Raw genomic sequence first — 24,565 nt, 5'->3', positions numbered from 1 at the left:
CACCATATCACTAATTAATCCCAGTTATCACTAAGCATTAGTGGGTTTTTGATGGGTGGCAATAAGGGTTATGTTCTACTTGGGCTGCCAAGACATTGATTTATTTGGTACTCATTGCACTATAAATCATATAAGTAATCATTCACTATTAATGTCCCTGCACTATGTAATTCCACTTTAATCCAGTACTGATTAATATCTGAATAGCAAGGAAACATAATATTTTATTGCAAATATGTGGAGCCTTTTTGTCAGAAGAATAGAGGAAAGGCAAACACAGGCAGCAATCCTGCACTGGAATATATTATTAGGTGAAGTTTGCTATCAATTGAATTATATCAGGTATATGAATTTAAATTTCTAAGATATGATGCAATAACTCCACTCCAGCAAATAAAGGAAGATATAAAGGACACAGAATGTTACTTAGCCAAAGGTCTGGTTATAGAGAAACATGTTTAACGGGTGCCTAAAGATATTTAATGAAGGTGCCAGTTGAGTCTCCCTGGGGAGAGCATTTAACAAACAGGCAGCCATCACAGAAAAGGCCCATTACTGTGTTGCCACCCTCTGGACCTCTTGTGGAGGAGGCACAAGAAGAAGGGCCTCAGAGGATGATCACAGGGTCAGGGTTGGTTCATATGGAGAGAGGTGATCCTTGAGGTATTGTGGTTCTGAGTCATTGAAGGCTTTATAGCTCAAATCCCAGAAACTAATTTGCAGCCAGTGTAGTTGGGCCAGGATTGGTGTAATATCTGAATCCAGGGAGGGTTTCTTGAGGAGTGGTTTTACCACTGCCTCCTTCAAGCGGATAGGAAGCACCCCCCCCCCTCTTGTAGGGAGGTATTAATCACCTCCCTGGCCCAGCCAGCCTTCCCTGCTAGTTTTTATCAACCAAAAGGGGAAAGAGTTCAGAGTGCAAATGGTTGCCCTGACAGATACAAGCGCCTTGTCCACATCCTCAAGCCTTACTAACTGAAACTCCTCCAACATAATAGGGCTCTGGACACCTCTTGAGATTCATCTGCTGTAGCAGCAGACTCTAGAACCTGGTAGATGCAAGTAATTTTATCCTGCTGAGGAGAAAAGATGCTGAAAGCCTAAATCTCAACAGTAACTGATCCGACCATAAGAGACTAATGTCAGTATCACCCTTTTCCTGCACAGTTGAGAAAACAAGGTCCAGAATGTCGCCTGCCACATGTGTTGGGCCAGTGACATGTTGGGACAGCCCCATGGTTGGCATGGCAGGCATGAAGTCCTGAGCCACCACAGAGCAAGTCGTCTCGGCATGGATGTTGAAGTCCCCCAAAACCAGCAGTCTGGGATTCCTCAACATTACTTCTGAGATTAGCTCAGGCAGCGAGACTGCTAGGCAGCGAGAGAATCTCAAATCTGTCCTGATTGCCCAGTGCCAGGAACACACATTCTCTATCCCCCGCCTCCCTGGACAGAGAACCGGGAGAGAGAGAGAGTTAGAGATGGAATCTCTATAGACGACAGCAACTCCCCAACCCTCAAGTCTGCCTTGATGCTGCACCAAGTACCCAGGTGAGCCTAGCTAGGTGAGACCAACTCCACCCTGCTCACCCACCAGGTCTCAGGGATAAAGACCATATTGGCCTCCTCATCTATAATCCATGGGTGAGGGAGGTCTTACTCAGAGCCAACCAAGGGCTGGCTGATAGGACAACTGCAATTCCCTATGTTGGAGGAGGGGCTGGCAAATGGCACAGTCAATAACTGCCTGTGCTGTGTTCCCCTTACCCACACCTCCCCCTACCCTGAACCACTGTGACTGCCCCCACATGGTTGCACTCTTCCCTGGAACATTCTACGTCCCTTAATTTAGAAACAACAAAAACCTCAAATTAAAAAACTACTACTACCACTTTTATTATTTGTACCCGCCCATCTGACTGGCTTGCCCCAGCCTCCCTGGGCAGCTTCCAACACACACACACACACACACACACACACACACACAAAAGAGATGAAGGTAGTATCAAAATCCAGAGAGGTGTAATAAATTAGGTATATTTAGCTTTGTAGTGATGGGTTTTTGAGTTCTCCTAACACAGCAGTTTCTCTTAATCACATATTTAACACAGGCATTGGCTTTGTGGAATTCTGCACCCAGCCTCAGCTAGCTTTTAATTAATTTCAGAGTACACCAGTGTCTTTAGTGGATTGGTTTCAGGGTATTAGAGTGTTTTGTTTTCTTTAAAAATAATAAAGTATTTAATCAATATTGTGATTTTGGATTCTCACATAAAATGGGAAAAAATCTACATGACAAATTAGCAAAGGAATTTAGCTCAGGCTAGGCAGTTTAGCTTACTCCATAGAGAACTGCTAACTAACAAATCCTCTTCTTTAAAAATCCACTCTAACAAGCAAGGAACAAACAGAACAATCCCCTAAAGTGAATTACTTTGGGACACTGCAAAATCTGTGTGGATTTTGCATTCCAGCTTAATATTTGTCCCCTGCCTATATATATATATATATATATATCACTTGATGACTATTTCTCCATGAAAGAAAAAAGTTTATTGCAACTGGTCTCCTCAATATGGTATTATAGCTTCTGGGTTAAAGTCCTTTGTTGGGATAATAGTCCAGACTCCAGAATGTTTGGTTGATGTTTCTTCATGGGATTTAATTGTTAGGATACCTGGAAATCTCTCTTGAGTGTTTTAATAGATATACCCATCAGAGCTTGGAGAAGGCAACCTCAAAGCTAAGGGCAGGTGTGTGTAGAAGATGGAGTTTGCAATTTTGAAGAGACTGAGAAACAGAGCTATGAATTGAATAAGGACAGGAAAAAAGGATTAAGGAGTTTCTCTCTGAGAGTCTGATGTGAGCAAGCAGGGCTGTCTTCCTATGCACTCTCACCCAAAGAAAACCAAACCCAAGTGGAACATTTCACTGCTCAGGGAAGTGGGAAGTGCGCAACATCATATTTTATTCTCAAAGTAAGATAATTTCCACAAAAATCCTAGAAATGTCTCACATTGAAATATCATAGCTGTCACCGTTCCACCTAAAGCATAGTACTGAACTAGACCTTAGGGAGAAGACAAACATATTTTAATGTGCATTAATATATGAGCCAAGTAGCACATTTTAAGACTATTTTAACATGATATAAGCTTCTGGAAGTCTTAACCTTTTACTTCCAGTGCATATGTAAAACCACTCAAAATATAGTAATGAGAAATCACTTCTGCATGGGAATTTAAGAGCAGTATTGTTTCTACTGCCCACACAGTTGCCTTATGGATAATCAGAATAATGGCCCAGTAGAACTGCTTTTATAACTTCCCAGACTGGAGCTAAACCTCAAGTCACCTGGGAAACTTACCCAAGTATAAATTATAGATTTACACAGCCACATGTAGGGACATTTGAGGTAAAAACCCGAGACTGTGTGGAGATATGGATGCACAGCAGTGGGTATCATAGTCACTAGATGACAGCACTTCATTCTACTAATTTCAGTGTGTTTCCTGTGCACAAAACCAAGCAGAAGAGTCTTCTTATTTTGCATTTTCACAACATTTTGCATAGGGAGTTCAAATATAAAGCAAAACATCCTCATCGAGATACACTGAACAGTAAGGTATTTTAATTGAACTAAGAATCTGGGCATGCAACTGACATCTCTATGGTAACTTGTAAAATGATTTCTCACCTTTCCATCATAGGCTACATCTTCAATTAAAAACACATCATTGAGATTATAATCACCCAGTATAACATCAGTAGCAGATAGTGTCATCAAGTTAAATTTGCAATGCATGTCTTTCTAAATTGCACTTCAGGTACTACTATCGGTTGTCTGTTCTGTGTAGACTAATTAGCCAGATTTTCCTCTCCATTTAATTAACAAAGATGCTGGCATGTGACTGGCTTTAATTCTAGCAAACTGATTTTCATACGTATCTTCCCATAACACAAATAAAGATTTCACTTTCAAAGGATTTGACTTGCACTTTCATTTCAGTGCTACATTTTGAAGTTTGTATCTCATCTGTTTTCTGTGATACCACTGCAATAATATTGCCTTCAAGTTACCGCAATCATTCATTCTGGTAACAGCAATAATTGAGAAAACAGAAGATACTACCAGAGGCATTCTTTTCTATTATTTATTTAAATTTCTCTATAATTTAATGTGAAATATTTCAAAAACAACATTTTTATCTTTTTATGTGACATTAATTTACAAATCATCAGAAACAAACCATACTTAATAATGAAATATTTTACATATGTTAGCAAAATCCACATATAAAAACTACATTTACTTTTTTATCAGGATTACCTTTACTTCAATTGTTTTTCATTGACAGTGAAAGTAGCATACTAATAAAATTGCAGGTGTGTGGGGGATACCATTAAAAAAACCAATAAATGTTTTCAAAATTAAAAAAAACCTGGTTAAATAAAACAAATAAGTACACACAAACCCAAGCACACAGGCACAATGCAAGTATGTGAAATTTTAACTCATGACTTCAGATGTCCTCATTAGAGTTTTCTATGACTGAACACAATTTTTACTACATCCCCCATCCCCGCACCAGCAGAAACTAAGTCCTAGTGTGTGTGTGTGTGTGTGTGTGTGTGTGTGAGAGAGAGAGAGAGAGAGAGAGAGAGAGCAGCTTTCAGGGGCCATAGGAACTTGCTTGGAGAGGTGAATCTGGCCCTCAGGCTGGAAGCTAGCCACACCAGTGTCAGATATTCATTTCAACTGATTACATGGAAAAGATAAATGTACTGAGAATAAAAATTTTAAGCTTAGATAGAATTTACAAGTGGAATATACTTTCCACTAGCTGTGCATGTGGATGTAAGAGGAAAACAAGTTAATAGTGAGATTTTGTGGTGGTCAGAAGCAGGCCCAGGCAGCGTGGGCAGCTGGGTACAGTTGCTCCGGGCCTTGGAGGGCTAAGTTGGCTGGCGGACCCCAGCAGGAACCAGCTGTGTTTTTTGTTTCAGTTTATAACTTTATTCTAACAAGACTCCCGCCATGGGCCTCACACAAGCTCTACATGGGCCTGGTAAGAAGAAACAAAATACAACAGGTTCATTTAAAATGATATAGGATCCCAGAAGTGAAAGGTAGTGAAAGTGAAAGCATGTGGAATGAAAGGCAGAAAGTTCATGGTACTGAAGAACAATACCAATATGTACCTGAAGGCATAAATAACTTAGCCACTGAGAACAATGTATTCTCTATCCTTAGAAAGCTAAAGGTAAAAGCTAAAGGTAAAGGACCCCTGGACGGTTAAGTCCAGTCAAAGGTGACTAGGTCAACAGAGGAACCAGAAGGTGTGGTGTCATTAGAAATAATTAAAAGATTCAGGAGCCTACAGAATGGGATAAATTTGTAGAAGTAATGGAGGAAAAGAAAGATGGAAGTAATATGCAAAAGAATTGAACTGAGGAACCCCCCCAAAAATTTCCTCTGTATTTCATGAAATACATTTTTGTGCAGCAGCTGAATAATCAATTCTAATAATTTATCTAATGCTATAGGCCACAATCCTGCAGCCACTTAATGGATAAGAAGCTCCAATGAATTTAATTATCCTTCCAAGTAGCATACACAGGATTGGGCTGCGACCCACTGAAAGCCTTTCTCTCATCTGGAGGAGTACGATAGAAGGGCCTCTTGTTTGTTTACATTTAATAAAATACCATTAAAGCAGGTTAAATATAACATGGTCTTCTATCTAAGCTCCCAAATTGAAGTGGCTTTTACATTAGCAGGCCTAAGGTAATGACTGTTAAGCATTAGCTAAGGTGTATACATCCTGTCATTCAGCAGAGCATGCATCTTATAGCTGTACTTACGGAGAATACTGTTTTCTTATCCATAGTCCATAAAAAGCCTCAAAAGTGAAACTCTGCATAAAAACAGCCTCCTAAAATAGCCTTATAATATCTACTGAAGTGCTGCTCTGATTTCAAGGCTGCAACCCAGCAAATTCTGGATATAAATGGGCTCCTGTTTTATGCATGAAGATGCTATTCTGAGAATAAACCTTTCCTTAACATAAGGAAACCCCTTCAGCAGTACAATAGTCGCAAAGCATAGCAACAATTTCTGGAGCTATAATGACTCCTTAGCACTCATGGGAGTGTAAAAAGCATGGGGACATTTTCAAAACTTTTCATCAAATGCATATCCCTCTACCCAAATGTACCTGGAGGAACTGACTGCATTAACACATTTAAGGGAAGATACGAGAAACTTTTACCCTTTTAAATTTTTAAAAATTGCTCGGATTGTAAATTTAGGTGGACTAGGAAACTAGGAAACGTTTTATAAGGTACTTATCACATGTTCACCCATTTCAGCTGACTTCTATTCCTTTGAGAAAATTACAAATAGTGTGGTGATTCAAAATGCGGTGTCCCAAGGGACAAAAAGCACCCTATGTTTCTAAGGAAATAGATAAAAAATATCAACCTATTGTTCTCCTGATCAAAATGTCCAAGGAGATCATGAGATTCAGAATGAAATCAAGGAACCAATAGATTCAAATTACACAAAAGGAGATTCAAGGAAGAACTTTCATAGAACCACGGAATGGTAGAATTGGAAGGGACCCCAAGGGTCATCTACTCCTTGCAATGAAGGAATCTCAACTAAAGCATCCATGAAAGGTGGCCACTCAACCTCTGCTAAACCTCCAATGAAGGAGAGTCCACCACCTTCCGACGGAGTCCATTCCACTGCCAAGCAGCTCTTACCATCTTAGTAATCACAGCATCATTTTCTAAATGCTCGCAAACTGACCATTTAATTATCTGTACACCTTCCCTGGTATTGACGTCAGACTGACCAGTCAGTAGTTACCTGGGTCTTCTTTTTCCCATTTTTGAAGATGAGGACAACATTTGTCCACCACCAGCCCGGGGGTAGAGGCAAAATGGGACCCGGCAAAATGGGACCCTTGACTTTCAGAGGCAGTATGCCTCCCTGTAATAGTTGCTGGAAATCACAGGATGCAAAAGTGCTCTTGTGCTTGGGTTCTGCTTATGGGTTTCCCTACAAGCATCTGGGGATGTGGGTGGCACTGTGGGTTAAACCACTGAGCCTAGGGCTTGCCGATCAGAAGGTCGGCGGTTCGAATCCCCGCAACGGGGTGAGCTCCCATTGCTTGGTCCCTGTTCCTGCCAACCTAGCAGTTCAAAAGCACATCAAAGTGCATAAATAGGTACCGCTCCGGCGGGAAGGTAAACGGCGTTTCCGTGCGCTGCTCTGGTTCGCCAGAAGCAGCTTAGTCATGCTGGCCACATGACCCGGAAGCTGTACGCCAGCTCCCTCGGCCAATAAAGCGAGCTGAGCACCACAATCCCAGAGTCAGTCGCAACTGGACCTAATGGTCAGGGGTCCCTTTACCTTTTTTTACAAGCATCTGGCTGGCCACTGTGAGAACAGGATTGTTGGACCAGATGGGCCGTTAGAATAGTCCATCAAACTGTTCCTGTGTTATTATTTGGGGGGGGGGGAGATTACTAGATTTAGAGGGGGGAGAGATTACTAGATATTTTGCTGAACTTTGTCTTCTGTATATTATTAAAATTAAACCGAAACCCAGAAGTTTTCGCTTTGGGGTAAAGCACCTACTTCAGAATCTGAACCACTTTCAGGGTTTTGCCTCAAATAATGATAGTTGTTGCATGCAAGCTTACTTGTTAAGTTTTAGAGAGCTCTCAACAGCTAATTAAATTGATCTACAGGTTTAATATATAATGTTTACACAGATAAAATAACAGGATAAATCTATGTCAATTTCAGAATTACATCTAATATCACAGATCTGGAAGGCAATGTCACATATAATTATTGCCACAAGCCCACAAGGGTAATTAACACAGCGGAGATTTCACATCACCACAAGTACTAAAGCAGAAAATAAAGTTCATTACTTCCATTCCTTTAATATGGGTATGTATCAGTTCAGGCCTCATAGGGAGTCCATGATGTATTTAAATTAGACAATCAAACATAAAATGTAATTACACAACTCCTCTGATTAACGGTTAGTTATTGTGTGTGTGTGTGTGTGTGTGTGTGTGTGTGCCTATATATATATATATATATATATAGGAAAACTCCAGAAAGCATGGCAAAGATGTGAGTCACTTCAACTTTCATGTTATTGTCAGTTCTGACAAATTATGCTTCCGTACAGATGCTACTTAACACTGTATTTATAATGCAAAGACAATATAATTACATCGTTATGCCAACAAAATGTGCAATAATATCATACGCCCTCATCCCGATTGTACACTGTGAATGAACATTTGATATATTGGTGGTCAGTATTTCACACCGTTGGAAAACCACACATTTATAGCCTGTAAATATCTATATTTATACCCACCAAAGAGTGTCTGCCTCAAGCATATATCTAAGGGCATTAACATTTAGTGACAGAAGGCCAGCTTTGGTTATATATCTGTGTCTCAACATTACTAAATTTGTTTTGAGGGTTGCATTCAATGGTGGCTCTGTGCTAGCAGGAGTACTTCTGCTTGTGCGAGGCAGGGTACCTCATTTTTGCTGATCCATCTTATTCAACACATCCCCCTATGGCTCCCAAAAACTTTCCCTTGGGGTTGAGGGACCCTATGGAATGGTATGGAATATGGTATAGAAGGCAGGAGGGGGGATTAGTGAAAATGAAGTGCCTTTCCTTATGCTGGAGAAAGTATTTCTGTTAGCACAAAGTAAGCACTGGATACAACCATGAGTACATATGGCTCTACATCAGGGAACATTAGTAGGAACAGGATTATACTGTTAATTCAACTCTATTCCTAGAGTAACTTAAATTTTGGTATGTAAATGGCTTGCAGAACTGTATTTGCACCTCCATTATAATTTCTAAAGGGGAAATTTTAGATGTAGGTACAGTCCCCTCATGAGAAAGATGTGTGAGTTCCCTCTAGGGTTATAGTACATGAATACATGTAGGGGAACAAGGTAATGCCTTGTCAGATCACATGTTGGCACCATAACAAAGCTAGCAACCAAATAACTATAAAAGGTAGGGTGTTTTTTTTCTTAAATAAAGCCTTAAAAAGTAATTCAGCAACAAATTAACTCATGTGGTCTTTACACAGTAGAGTTCTTAGGTTTAGAGTTAATTATGCATTCCCAACAGGCATCTAATAACACTGTAAAAATATTTTACACTATAGTGCTGTGCTCTGTATACACATCTTGGCTTGGCAAATCAGACACACATAGGCACATTATGATCAAAAACATGGATATTATGATGCATAATCATAACACAATGGAAATATAAGCTTGCTTGCAGTGCCACTTAAAATGTGGCACCTGAATATTTTATTAAAAGCTGGGTCTGAAAGAAAGCCTGATATGAAGATGCCTTTGTTTTTTGTTTGCTTCTAGTGGGGGAAACAAATGTGTGCCCTAATTATCTATAACTAGTGAAAATTAAGACATTGTTTCAGTTTCATCTCATCGGCATGTACTAGACATAAGTCCTAATTTTCTCCAGTGACATAGAAAACTAAACTAGTTCAGCTAGGCAAACCAGAAACATCTAGACAGATTTTACATTACTGTAATAAGCACAAAAGATGTACAGCATGCTCATCTATGCCAAAGGTCTGTCAAGAATCTGTTTCAGTTATATGTGTGACAGAGAAGCATCTGTTAGCAAATGTTATTTGCCTTCTCTCCCCTGCAAATAGTACTTGAATTCTCAATATTCTGTTTATTTAAAAATCAGACACTCCCTTAAAGAAGATTTAAATAAAAAGCATGTTCATTGTTCCCTTTGTTATTAATAAAACACACACTCAGTGCCATTAACACAGAGAAACACAATTTAAAAGTGAGCACATCCCTTTTCCCTAAGCTGAAAGGGCTCATTCCTCATAGTATAAAAGAATTCTATAATTCAAATCACTTGACTTACCTGCCACTGCTTCATGAGCTCCCGAACCCCTTGGGTATCCTCTAGTATTCTCTCTTTGTGTGTGGCATTTTGCAGAACATTGGCAGTGGTTTCTGCTTCTGTAAGCCAGGCGAGGAACTTTTCCAGATCCAGGTAGAATTGTTGTAGCAGCCTTAGGGCTGCTTCTAATGCGGCTTCTCGCTCACTAACTCTGTAAAAGCACAAATATAGTCAAATGCAGCGTAGTGATAGGAATCAGGACAGGGATAGTTTGTAGAGAGAGGGAAGCAGAAAGAGAGTGTGAGCAATTTTCAATAAATCTGTAAATAACACCACAATAAAATGAGGGGGGATAAAAATGTTTGTGTTCTCTGCTTTTCTATGTCTACTAGCTAATGTTCATTTCTACCTATAGTACAAAGAGCAAGGTAAGGGAGGAGGGAGGGAAGAGGCTGACAAGACAAGTGGAATTGCTTCTATGGATATGAACACTGGTTGTACTTCATTTTTATTTTATTAAATTTAGAAAAAGAGCTCCTTAATCAAAACTCTCCCCTTAAAATCTTCTCTATAAGATGATTGTCAGGTGCCACATAAAATATTTCTTGACCACTAATCAGGAACTATAATTTACCATAAATACTGGTATATCTAAGTTGCAAGGCTAGAGGTCCCATATATCACTTTGAATATATATTGTTTCTATCTGTCCTTGCTATCCTTGCTGTCCCGGTTATTGGTTTTTGATAAGGATAGTCTCAACCTAAAGTAACACTGGTTCCAATTGAAAAGTTAAGCACTTTCTAAAAATCCTTCAAGTTGATACTCACAGTATTTAAAAATGCATAATTTGGGCCCTATTAAATGAAGAAGCAATTAAAGACCTCAGCTTTTAGATAAATGAGCATTTCTGAGAGAACTCTTGTGGGGTTTTTTCTACCTTTGCTCAATCCCTAAATGTACTTTTCATGAAAGCAATTGTACTAGATTTGGCTTTAACACATGTACTTCTGTAACATATGTTTCTCTTATTCATGTATCATGTAGTCAAGAACTACATTCAAAAGCTAGATTTGTAAAGCAGACTGCCTGACACACTGTACATTAATGTGTGAAGGTCAATAATCATGCAAAACTGGCTGTGGCTTTATCACCCGCAGAACATATTAGGCCATTAACAACTCCTGTAGAGCTGAAGCAGCAAGGCTCAAGAAATGAGTGGTTTATTCATCATAAGGTGAATTTTTGCTGAACACAGTCTAATGCAGTACAGTTTCTGCTCTGAGAATGGATAACAGCATTATAGGTTGTTCTTATCCTGTTAACATAAGCATGTGGAACACTTGCAGAGAACTATCAAACAGACATTGTCCCCAAAATATACATTAACATCTTCAACTATATATATAAATGCTCTGAATTTTGAATGTACAAGAAGTCAAGCCACATTCAATGTACAATTGAAAAGAATATGAGTAGCACCTTGTTCCAATAATCACAAGGCAAGTATAAAAGGAAAGCAACAGAATTCATCCTCAATCTCTTCCTCCATTCCCCAAGATGAAGCTCACCATCTGAATATGATTGCCAAGTTACTTTCCCAACCTACTTACATTGAGTACAGTATATCTTTATTAGCTGGCACTACATTAGCAGTTTTTCCTTCTCCGGAGCAGGACTCTCAGCTATTAATTTATATTCACTTCCTAAATGAAGACATTGTTGACATTTCTGCCTTTATTTCTCTTGAACATTTGGAATCTGGGTTTCAAGAGACTGGGGGGGAAATGCAGCACTATAAACTACTACTCTTTGTTCCTCCTCCTTAAATTAATTAGTATAAATTTGAATTAGAGCTTAGTCTGGAAACTGTACCAGAACAGCCTTGGAACATGTGATGTACAATAGTGCCAATGAACAGAATACCTTTCTCTTGCCACTAACTAACCCTAACTGGGCTAATGAATGGAACAAGTAGTACCATATTTTTTGATCTATAAGACTCACTTTTTCCCTCCTAAAAAGTAAGGGGAAATGTGTGTGCGTCTTATGGAGCGAATGCAGGCTGCGCAGCTATCCCAGAAGCCAGAACAGCAAGAGGGATTGCTGCTTTCGCTGTGCAGCGATCCCTCTTGCTGTTCTGGCTTCTGAGATTCAGAATATATTTTTTTCTTGTTTTCCTCCTCCAAAAACTAGGTGCGTCTTGTGGTCTGGTGCGTCTTATAGAGCGAAAAATGCGGTATTTCAGAAAAAGTCACCCTGTAGGTCCTGGCTTTCTACCTTCTACCTGGCAATCTAAAATTGTCTTCTCTAGGACCACAGACTGCATTTTCACATGTCATTAGTGTCGTGCAGCATTCACAACAACCACTGACTCCTCCCCAGCACAATTTAGATAGCATGTGACATCTGCAACCTTTGCACCAGACAGTCAAGTCAACATGTAATTTGCATGTCCTTCATAAGCCCAGCGACATAGATGTCACTAAATACAGAATCAACCACTACCAGTACCCCCAGCCCACCCCCAGGAGGATTATACTCAGTGCAAAAGGATATCCGCTTGCCTCGTCACACCCCAAATAATGGCTCCATTTTAACGGATCATTCCCTCCTCCTCAGAGTAATGCTCTCCTCCAAGACTCTCACTTGTCTACATGTGATTACATGTTTTTCGAACTGCTGCTACTTCTAAACTATGCCACAACCACAGTATGCTCAGAACTATTCTGGTAGTTTACAAAGGTTTACACGAAGGAGGCGGCTGGGTATACAAAGAAGGGGAGGCTGCACCAGACAAAGAGAACAGTATGACAGAAGGCATGACATTTTGAGAGGGGGGGTTATCTTTGGTTCGTACACCCTCCCCCAAAGCCTTGACACCTACAGTGCTTTTTTTCTTGGGGGGGGATACGCAGGGGTATGCATATCCCTAAACATTTTGTGAATCTTTGTACTTCTGTCCATTTACTGTATTTATTTTCCCCGATTTGAACTATAAAATGGTGATTTTCTTGAGTCAAAATGAGAGTACCTCTAAACATTTTTTAAAGAAAAAAGCACTGATTAAAGTCATTCATTTTATAAAAAGGTATAAATTTCACATTTGAATCTTTCTTTTTCCAGTATTAACAGTTTCAACCTTGTAATATATTATGTATTTAGATATAATTTATGAAGACCATTGCTATCAAAATTTTTACATGATCCAAGATAAGAGGGTCTGTTTGGAGGTAGGAAATGCTAAAGTTTTCTCCACAGATAAAACAACTTGAAATAACAAGATATATTAACATCTTAGTAAGAATAATGCATTTTAATTAAGAAAACAAGTTTCAGACAAAGAGGCTTATGGGTTAATCCTTCTTTTCATTTTTCTTATTATGAACTTTAAGAAAATTAAAAAGGGATACAGTCTGTCACTGCAAAAGGAAGCTTCTTAATTAGTATAATATTAAAAAACACACGATACCTTCCTTAAATTGCAACAATGTAACAACAGATTTTGGCACATACCTCACTAGCTACTGAGGAACATTTTCTAAGTTTATGAATGGTGAGCACAAACATAATATCTGAATTATAGATCAAGAGTAATCAAATATTTTGCATACTCATAACAAAATTACATTCAGTAAACTCACATATGTTGAAAAATGATATTACAATATGTAAGAAAAACAATCTTACACTAAATTAAAACAATACTGAGGTAAGAATGCAAGCTGAATAAGAATTTCAACTACTGTTGTTGCGAGACCTTGAAATAGATAGCAGTTTTGGGTGCCAGCCCTTTACATCTTGAATGACAAGAGCAATCCAATAATGTGAATAAAAAAGGGTAGCAATATATCAGGACATATTTTATGGTCTGGAAGATCAGACAGTGCTTTGCATAAATCTTATTTTCCCACCAGAAACAAAGTGGCTATTCTTTATTGAGTTGTGGGGAACATTACAGATACACAAAGATAAAATCTTTGTATCAGTTTTAAAAGCAGAAAATAAAAATAAATAGATGCCTAACTGATTAAAATAACCAAACCCCAAATCCTTGTCACTGACTTTGGATTGCTCCCATTGAATAATCAGTTGTTGTTTTTAAGAAAGAAGTTTACTTTGAGGTTAGCGTCACTAACAGTTAATTAAATCTTACAGAAATAGACACTGAAAAAAGCTGCAGATGAGACGGGGGAAATAAGACAAAATTACACTCCGAGTAGAATCACTGAAATTAATTAATGTAAGTTACTTGTGTATGACTGTTGGATAAATTTAAAAGGGTTTCCTAGACTGGAGGCATCCGTTCCAGAAACCCAAAAGAAAAGTTTGCGGGTTTCAAGTGAAAATACAGACCTTTTTTGAAACACAAATGTGCATAGGGACAGCCTCAAAAATAATGAGGCTGCAAAGAACCACATCCAAAGCAATGTTTTTTTATACACTTCCAGATTAAGTGCATGATTTCTATTCACCAATAAAAGATTTACAACAATCTTAACAATTGTAACCCAGTGTCATCATCCTGAACCAATCAAAATCATTTGGCTCTTCTGATCAGCCTTCATCATAATATAATGTGATTACATATAACCCAAATATAAGCTGCACCTTTAAAATTGTAGGGGGGGGGGAAGAAAAAATACCATTCCTCGCTGCTCCTGGCTGCATACTGGGTTGAGGGGGAGAGCTGTGCTGCGTTGCCGATGGCCTTACCCCTTCCTTGCCCTCTCCCTTCCCAGCCTTGGGGGAGAGGACGGTGGACTACTCATAGGGCTGGCGCCACTTTGCTGCACTCCTGGCACTGTTTGCCCTGGACACCTGGCTGCATACCATAAGGTTGCAAATATAAGCCACACTTTAACTTTTCACGGTTGGAATTTGGAGGAAAAGTGAGGCTTATATTCAGGCCAATACGGTAATCATTTTTCAATGTATTTCTTTATTAAGACTTGGACTAATTTTCCTTTTCATTAAATGTCTTCCAATATCCTCTTTAATCTGTCTACAAAACAATTCAAGATTAATCACAATTGCAATGCCTAGCTAATTCTCTGTTCATGCATACAATGACCATCATAGATTCTAACAGTTTATTCTTTTCAGTGTTCCAGAACAACCATTCACTACATACAGTACCTAAAAGCAGCTAGTTCTGTACTGTAAAAGGTAGGCAGGCTTAGGGCTTTTCAGTTTAGCTAGGCTATAGGTTGAAACGAGAATGGAATCGTATAACCTCAGCCCAAAATTGGAAGCAGGAGAAGATACCAACAATAGAAGAATGGATAATTAAGATGATGGACTATGCTGAAATGGCAAAGATGACCGCGAAGATCAGAGATCAAGATGAGAAAAATTTTGAGCGGGAATGGAAGAAATTTATAGACTATTTAAAATACCACTCTAAACATATTAAAACATTAGCAGGTTTGATATAACATTTATGTAATTAAATAATTGGGAATTACAATAAACAAGAGAGAAAACAAAGAGTTTGGAGATAAAATGAGATGCAAGAAATTATGTGGGAAAAGATTGGAATCCAGGGGTGGGGCGGGGTGGGGGAGTCTATATTGCTTCTTTTTTGGAAAAGCACTGAATTTATGAATTATTGTGATTGTAAAATTTGAAAATAAAATATTTTTTAAAAGGAATCACATACCCTCTAACGTTTCTTCGATAAAAATAGGGACTTCCTGTTTCATCATCATCATCATCATCATCATCATCATTTTATTATTTATACGTCACCCATCTGACTGGGTTGCCACAGCCACTCTAGGTGGCTTCCAACATATATAATATTATTATATATATATATATATATATATATATATATATATATGGATATATATATATATATAATAAAACATTAAACATTAAAAACTTCCCTATACAGGGCTGCCTTCAGATGTCTTCTAAAGGTTGTATTGTTAATTATTTTCTTGGCTCACATCTCCAACATTTCTCTGATGAAACAGGGATGTCCTAAGGAAGAGCAGGACATTCTGAGATCAACTCAGAAACCAGGATGGCTTCTGTAAATCCAGGAATGTCCCTGGAAAATAGGGCACTTGGAGGGTCTGGCAGTCATCAAAATAATACAGCTTTATGAAATTATTATTTTCTCCATCATGGCTAACATTGGATATCATCCGTTGCGTTGTAGCAACAGTGGAACAATCTGACTCTGTTTGCTAAGTAGGAACCATTTAGTGTTACAAAATATTTGTAAAATCCAAAGCCTGCCTTTGGAGGGGAGTAGCTCCTCATGGTGTCAGTCCTTTGGAGAAGGAATGCAGCAACCCCTACAGTTTGGAAACAGTGTGTATACAGTACTCCTGAACCCAAGTGCTACAAAACTTCTGTAAAGCTGCTTGAACTCAGCAGCCAGCCCAGTTTCAAAGGGAAGGAGGGAGCCAGACAAAGGTATCTAGGTGGGGCAGAAGCAGAATCAAGCTGAGGTCAATTCCAAAAAGGTGGTGTTTTATCAAAATGAACTATTAACAGAAGTAATAAGGGAAAGAGAAGTGGTGAATAAATCTCCCATCCCAATTCCCAGAACATGCCAAGTTCCAGAGCTTGAGACTGAGAGCTTCATTGGAAACATATAAACTGGAGGGCATATTTATATAAAAATTATTTAATGCAATGTGCATAAACATTAGCAATTCTAAGGTGTTTCATCTTCGGAGGAAGAAGCGCTGGCCTATTAAGAAGAGAGGGTTTGTATTCTTTGCTGCATCCAAAAGCACAACCCCTTTGAGATTTTATAGCAGTCAACAGTGCTGTCAAAATGTGTATATTAATTACTTGGTTAAAATTCATTTAAGATAAAATCCTGGCTACCAAAGGCACTTAAGTGTAAACTGATTATCAAAATAATTAGGTTTTAAAGGCACCTGCTTTCTTACTCTTAATTACTGCAGAAACAACTAAATTTAATAAGAGTGAAATGCACGGATAACATTACATGAGACCAATTAAGACTCACAGTATTAAACTGTTAGCAGTTTTCATTTAAAATTGCCTTCTCTAGAGACTCAGCTTGGTGGCCTTGTATTAGTATTCTTTACTATTATTCAAAAGAACAGGGCAGTTTCCAGCTTTCATTTTTTTAAAAAAAGAATTGTTAGGATTCAAATGAAGGAACTATGCAATGATGAGTAGTAATAAAACTAAGACGACAATTTCAAATTAGTATTTGTAAATGTGTGCTAGGAACTAGCCTTTCTCAACCTGTGGGTCCCCAGATGTTGTTGAACTACAACTCCCATCACCCCTAGCTAGCAAGGCCAGAGCTCAGGGATGATGAGAGTTGTATACAGAGCTCAAGGATGATGCGACTATATAGAGACACTATGAATGAAAACATTATCAGAATATTGTTCAAAAGAAACTTGTTTAGAACTTCCTGTGCTCCAGCCATGCTTTAGCTGTCCCACAAGTGCTGTCCCAAGACATTTTGCTGCCTGAGGTTGAGTCAAAATGTAACCACTGAGAGATTTGACTCCTAGAAACCCCAAGCAGGTTTATACTTTTGTGATTCCCACGATCCCTCTGTAATTTGGTTGTTTATCCTGAAAGTCTATTTCTATGTGACTATATTGGAACGGACTGCAGTTGAAGGCTGAAATAAATGCATTCTATGTATTATTTAGTTTTGAGATGTTTTGTATGTTTATGAAAATATAAGTTTTTCTTTTTTCCTTTTATTCATATAAAGTTATTTTATTTTGGTTTTGTATGAACAAAAAATAAAAAATAAAAAATAAATTAAAAATAAATAAAGGCACAGGCATATATAAATGTGTTAAACTGGGGGGCGGGGCAGTTTATTTAGTTTAAACAAAACCTGCAGAGAAAAACACAGTCATGGGAAATGCTGTAAAAAAGCAGGCTAAGCTTGCAATGGTACCACTCCCCTGCTAGGTCAAGGGCAAGCAGCCCTGAAGGTGAATAGGGAGGCTTTCCCACATGACCAACCCCTGGGGCCCCAGAATAATAATAATAATAATAATAATAATAATAATAATTTATTATTTATACCCCGCCCATCTGGCTGGGCTTCCCCGGCCACTCTGGGCGGCTTCCAAAAGAATATTAAAATACTAATACATCAAACATTAAAAGCTTCCCGAAACAGGGCTGCCTTCAGATGTCTTCTAAAAGCCTGGTAGTTGTTGTTCTCTTTGACATCTGGTGGGAGGGTGTTCCACAGGGAAGGCGCCACTACCGAGAAGGCCCTCTGCCTGGTTCCCTGTAACTTGGCTTCTCGCAGTGAGGGAACTGCCAGAAGGCCCTCGGTGCTGGACCTCAGTGTCCGGGTAGAACGATGGGGGTGGAGACGCTCCTTCAGATATACTGGAGTGGAGTATTCTTGGGTGGGTGGGGCAAGTTGGCCTCACCAAAGCCCCACAGCCCTGAGCTGCAGTTCAGAGAAGCAGGAAAGGAGAGAGGGTGCCGACTTAACTAAGTCAGAGGCCTCACCTCTCCAAGTGCAGTGACAGACTATGTACCACATAAGCATGCTTGCCTACACCCCATGAACTTAGTCTTGGCTACAAACACAGTCCTAAGCAAGTGCATGTGAAAGTCTGTGTGAAAACTGTGAACTTACTGTGTGAATCAACCTTCAGTGTAATGCTCTTGTTCTCTCGTTATGGTGTACTGTTGCCTGTGTTATACAGCTTGGTATTTGTTGGAGCATGTTCCACCAAACTTCTTAGGTTTTTTGTGACTATGATTGCCATAACAGTTTGTTAGGTTTTTACAACTTCCATGTCTGGAATGATTGTTATGATTGTTCTTTGTATTTTAATATGTAAGATTTTAATACATATGTATGCAGATATTTTGGTATTTTTTTAAAATAAAAAGATGGTTCAATGAATTGTTTACTGAAACAATTGTTTATTGAAATGTAGTTACTGAAATGCTTAGGTGTACGTATTTTGCTTATTTTTTATGTTGTTTTTTAAAAATATATATTTATGTATAATGGAAGCCACTTATTTCCTTTGTGGAAAGGCAGCATAGAAAGTTTAGTCCAATCTCCGTTTCTGTTCAGTAACTAAAAAAAAGAGCCAAGTGAATGGTTATCCAATGCATTAAAAAGAAAGAAAGAAATTAAGCTGTTAACTTACAGGAAGTAAAATGCTGTATAAAAATAAGTAACAACACCACAATTTCTTCCTCAGGATAAGTTAGTTTCCTTTTGTACCCAGCTTTGGCTACTACAGACTAAGAGACCACATATTACATGAAATCATGCATTTTTAAAAGTAACTAAGTCTCTTGTCAGTTCAAGGCTTGCATTCTTGATTGCATTTGACATAATAATCATTATCATATCGCCAGACTGAAATCATGCTGACAGTACTGAAGTCAGGGCTGCTTCTTCCAATTAACTGAGAGTTACATATTTTCTCGTCTTCCAGGACGTAAGTTTACATTTACAATTCCACCGAGGTGAACAATGTGATGTGATAGATGTAGCAATTTAACTTGCGAACTTAAACAATAACTATTTCCACCCATGTTTACCCTCAGCAGGTAAATATGGTTTGGAAGAAAGCCAGAAGGCAGGCACACTGGCCACACACCTCTAGTCAGTGTGCACATGTGTGTTCTTACATGTACCCCACTTTGAAGTGGTGAAAAGTTCCAGGGCAGTGTTTACCAGGGTTTGGCTTCCTTTTGAAGGCATGCAGGTTACAAGTTTCAGCAGGTCTACAAAAGTTGAGAATACAAGGCTAAGCACGAGCTGAGATACTGATCCAAGAATACACACACACACACTGCACCTTCCTTTTGAAGTATGGCAGACACTTGTGCAGCAAGCATCATGTGTCTGGGACTGGGCAATCAAATGGGCATTCATTTGAGTAGGCTGGCTATGCAAAGATTGTTTGTACCACTGCTGCCAGTGACACATTCTTAGAGAGACAGGTGGAGTCAGAGCCTTCTTGGCATCAGGCTTACTCTTAGACCTCTCCTCTGAAGGGGGGAGGCTCCTTTGTGACCAGAGGTGGTGTCAGAGGTGTCTCTAAGGCTGGAAAAACCGAACTAGAGGTGCTAAGTGTCATAGGGGTGGGATGCTCATCTGACAGCCTGTTCTGCCCCTCCCCAGGGTCCTGTACCTCTGACTCTCTGAGCTCCTCCCATTCTATATCCAGCTCTGACAGTCCCTCCAATACAACCTCTACAAGGTTCATGGCAATGTAGGAGATAGTCAGGTAAGCGGGACAATCCTGGTCCCTGGGAACTAAACCCCTGTTGGTTTCTCATCTTTAATACTGTCCACACACTGTCCATTTTCTTCCTCCACATCAAAGTATACTTTATTTTAGAAAATGAAGGTTTAAGGTTCTCAGAACTGTGGATGTTAGACAAAAGTTTTAAGGGGTTCTCTGGTGGAAGAATACCACTAAATATGCCTCTTGTATTCACCCTCAGTTTGTTTTCAGCACATGCAAGAAAACTACAGAATCCCTGTAGATTAGCACATAGTTGTGAAATGTGGAAGGACTGGGAAACTGGGCATAAACTCAGGAACAAAATAAAATCATTAAGTACAGCTGTCACTGCTGGAAACTGCCAGATCTTGATGTACACTGGGATTTTTTTCTTGTTGCCACGAGAAAGTTAAAAACTAATAAGCCATGGAGAATTATTGCATACTCTAATTTTCCTGAACAAATTGCAAAATAGCTGTCCTGAAAAATGGTAAGGCACAGTTACTTGTAGGTATGCTAGATCATAAATTTCTTTACCAAGTTTCATTTGGGAAAATGCTATGCTGGAGTTGGTAGTAGTAAGTTGCAATGATATGACAAATAAAACATTCATTAGAAAAATTCTTGATCAAGTAAATGGATAGTTATTCATTTTAATGTAAAATGAGGAGAGAATGATGGAATATAATTAGTTTAGCTTAGAATTGCCAGGAGGAAGTAGGGCGACTTTAAATTCCTCTTGTCTATCACAGGAAAGTATTATTATAGTGGATAAAGGCTGGTTGTTCTTCTTTCCTACCATAGGGAAGAGAGACAAGAAATAATGTTTCAGATTGCAACTGTAATGATTTACGCTCAGAGTTAAGAATAACTCTTTGTTAGGCTTCAGTACTGAAACTAACTTCCTAAATGTGTGATAAAACATTTATCACTGCAGATCTTTAGGAACAGAGTACATAAGCATGTTGTTGCTTTCATTTGGATTCAGACCTTTAAGAAGGAATGACTTTTGGATCATTTAAGTAACTTCCAATCATATATCCAAGTATGTGTAGATGAGGGTTTATTACCCTTTACAAGAATAGCTTTGGATAAACTCCTGCTTTTGGCAGGGGATTGGCTTTATGACCTGCAGGCTCCCAGGATTTAATAGGATTTCAACTAGAAATGTAGCCAAATGTGACAGATTCTGAGGACACTAATAGCTCTGAGAGGGCGTTTGGACTAAGAACAGCACATCTGAATGCAAATGACAGTTGAAATTTATTTAATTCAACGGTGTATGAATTATCAGCAATGTGCATACCAAGGAAGGTAAAAATGTGGAAGTGAAGGTTGCAAACTGATTGGTTTTTTCTTCTTCAGGTGTTCCACACACAATCAACCATTCCTATTTCCCTGAGCCAATGTGGACAATACTCCATGTTGGCTGACCAGCTTGTCTATGGACTTTCTCCCAATGTGTTGCAGACAACATACTTGTAAAGGGCCCCTGACTGAGCAAACAGGTAGCCAATTCAGGGATTTCAGTCTAGTAGTTATTCTGTTGCTCTGCTCACATGATGAGTGCTGGTGAAAGAACTGCTTCATTGCAGCATCTGTTTGAGAAGGCAGGTGCCAAGTAGAGAGCAAACCGCAGTAAGGTGCTACATAATAAATATATGTCCACCATGCGATCTGAGCAACCCTGCCTAAGCTAGCTTGCTACCCTCAGGTACAATGAAGGATACTTTATGTTGCCAGTGTTTAAATAAGATTTAGTTGCCAGTTTGATATGCTTCACTATGTGGCATGGGAAGTGGCACCATCTTGTTCTTTGCCTCCAACAGTAACCTGAAGAGTCTGTAACCCGAGGTACCACTGTAAAAGTATGATCACTGTCAAGCAAGAGAATGTAGGAGGGAGGCATGGGGTGCTAAAAGTGAGCTGGAATTCAGTGTTGCACAGAGTACCATGGTAAACAGCCAGAGATTTACATTTTAAGCAAAGATAAAGTAGTTCTACTGCATGCAAAGAATGGCAGGAAGACTAAAATCAATTAGGGTGCAATTCAATGTAGTGCTAAGAGACTTCTGTCAGTGCATTTCTGCTTGCCTGGCTAAATGATCTCCCCTACCTTTACACAACTTATGTGTGCAACTGAAAGCATAACTTTGTTGTAGCACCCTTTGAAATCTGCAACGCTGGGGCCTTGTTTTTAAAGGGTAGAAAACAACAACAACAAATTGACTTCAGCTAAACTTCTGACCTTCTATCCTTTTATAAGATTAAGATCAACCCAAATAATTGTTCTTGGAACTCTTTATGTGGATGCCAGAGAGTGCCATTTAAAAATCTTTTACAAGTTGCTTGCTCTAAAGTCGAGCAGTGTCACTTGAATGCTTTATAATACTGTATAGAACTTTCCTTCTCTGTATCCTTCATTCCACGGACTGCTATTATTATTATGTTTGAATGTGTTCCACTGCAGCAAGTATTTTATATTCTAGATGTCCACCACCAGTTTCTGAATGCTAATCAGTCCATATGCTATAAAATTTTACATGCAATATGGTAGTATTGCTCAGGGAAATCTGAGTTATTCACTGTGTTGTTTCTCCCGTGAAAATCTAACAGATCAGTTTAAACCTTGGCAAAGACAAACAGCAATCCAGCATTGTGTTTCAGCTAAGTACACAGTAAAATAAAAATAAAAGGTAAGTCAGAAAATGAAAAGCAAACAGATATACCTCAAATCAACAAATTTATCAGGAAGCCAAGATGACAATAAGCATTTAGTTGTGTCAGATCCAGGGAACATTCATATCTGAATACAGTACTAAGCTGAGACCTGTGAAATCCTTTGCTTCTTCTGGTGCTTGAGTGATGAGAAAGGAAGGTGGCTTAATTTAAGGAAGCTGGAAGTCAAAAAATGTCGTACTGTACTGAATCTCATTTTGGGGGCAGGGGGCTTCATTCTTATTTCTAAAAAGGAGGAATAGGACTCTTTATTGAGACTTGCAAATGTGCATAGAAGAAGAAGAAGAAGAAGAGTTTGGATTTGATATCCCGCCTTTCACTCCCTTTAAGGAGTCTCAAAGCGGCTAACATTCTCCTTTCCCTTCTTCCCCCACAACAAACACTCTGTGAGGTGAGTGGGGCTGAGAGACTTCAAAGAAGTGTGACTGGCCCAAGGTCACCCAGCAGCTGCATGTGGAGGAGCGGAGACTCAAACCCGTTTCCCCAGATTACGAGACCACCGCTCTTAACCACTACACCACACTGGCTCTCTGCACCCTTTGCCTTCAGTTTGAGACAGTCTTATATGAGATGTTTTTGTGATAAAAAGACAGATATCACCTCATATTATCCCAAATGTTACCTGATAATAGAGCCTTCAAAAAGAAAACAACTAGTTATAATCTTTTTACAATTAGGAACACCTACAGAGCAAACTCATACGAGTCTACTCAGATGTATGCCCCACTTAGCTTTATGAGACATACGCCCAGCAAAGGGTGTATATGTTTGCAGCTCAAGGTAATATTTCAGACAAAAATGACATTAGCGAGGTCACTTCAAAATGAGGACAAATGATATTTCAGCTATCACAGGCAGTGAAAATTGACAATTCCCAGAAGCAATATGCCTCTGAATGTGAGTTGCTGGAAATCACAAGTGGGATAAGTGCAGCTGTGCTGCTGTGCTGCTTGCAGTCTTCCTATAGGCATCTGGCTGATCACTGTGCAAACAGGATGGTGGACTAGATGGGTCTTTGGTCTAATCCAGCAGCACTCTTCTTATGTAGTGCCCTTACTCAAAGCATTTCCTTCCCGCTGGTCGATGTGGCGTTTGCCCATTCCTTGAGATTTTGTTTGTACAGGGGGATGGAAGTGGTTAATGTAGATTGACCAATAAGAAAGCTCAGAGGCGGAGCCTACCTGGTTTTGAAGCTCAGCCCAGGGGTTTTACCATTGGGAGATAGAGGAGTCAGAGTTAGACAGAGCCAGTAAAAGACGAACATAGCGGTTGTGACAGATAGAGTGAGAGACAGGGATAGAACTGAGAGAGAAGAGTGTGACTGTGAGATAGAGCTACATCTGGTTAAGGGCGCGCATTTGAGGAACCATTCTGAATATATTTAAAACTTGTTTGTTCTTCAATAAACTTTAAGCTTCGTTGTTGACTTTACAACCTGGCTGAGACTCAGTATTTCACCAGAAGAAACCTGGTTGGTGGCAGCGGAAGAATACAGCAGTGGTGTACAGGTCAATAGTCTGTGAAACGACTGGCGGCTCAGTACGAACACCACAAAATTGGTCACAGAGGTGGGATAAATACACCCATGAGGGGAAAGGTAGATCTAGGGATGACCACCTTGTCCTGGGT

At 39.2% G+C, this 24,565-nt stretch overlaps 1 protein-coding gene across 10 annotated transcripts in view; it reads right to left on the bottom strand.

Annotated features, from left to right (window-relative positions):
- The window catches only part of DMD (dystrophin), a 1,019,805-nt gene that overhangs the window by 203,615 nt on the left and 791,625 nt on the right, over positions 1–24,565 (bottom strand). For all 10 annotated transcript variants that reach the window (XM_081003446.1, XM_081003453.1, XM_081003448.1 and 7 more), the window contains one exon: positions 9,981–10,170. In XM_081003446.1, coding sequence (XP_080859572.1) covers positions 9,981–10,170 — 190 coding nt within the window. The remainder of the gene's footprint in view (positions 1–9,980; positions 10,171–24,565) is intronic.

This window comes from Podarcis pityusensis (genome assembly GCF_964106645.2).
Source record: "Podarcis pityusensis genome assembly, chromosome: 4".
In the NCBI taxonomy this organism is placed as follows: Eukaryota; Metazoa; Chordata; class Lepidosauria; order Squamata; family Lacertidae; genus Podarcis; species Podarcis pityusensis.
The sequence above is the reverse complement of the archived record's forward strand: the minus strand, read 5'-3'. Positions and strand labels throughout refer to the sequence as shown.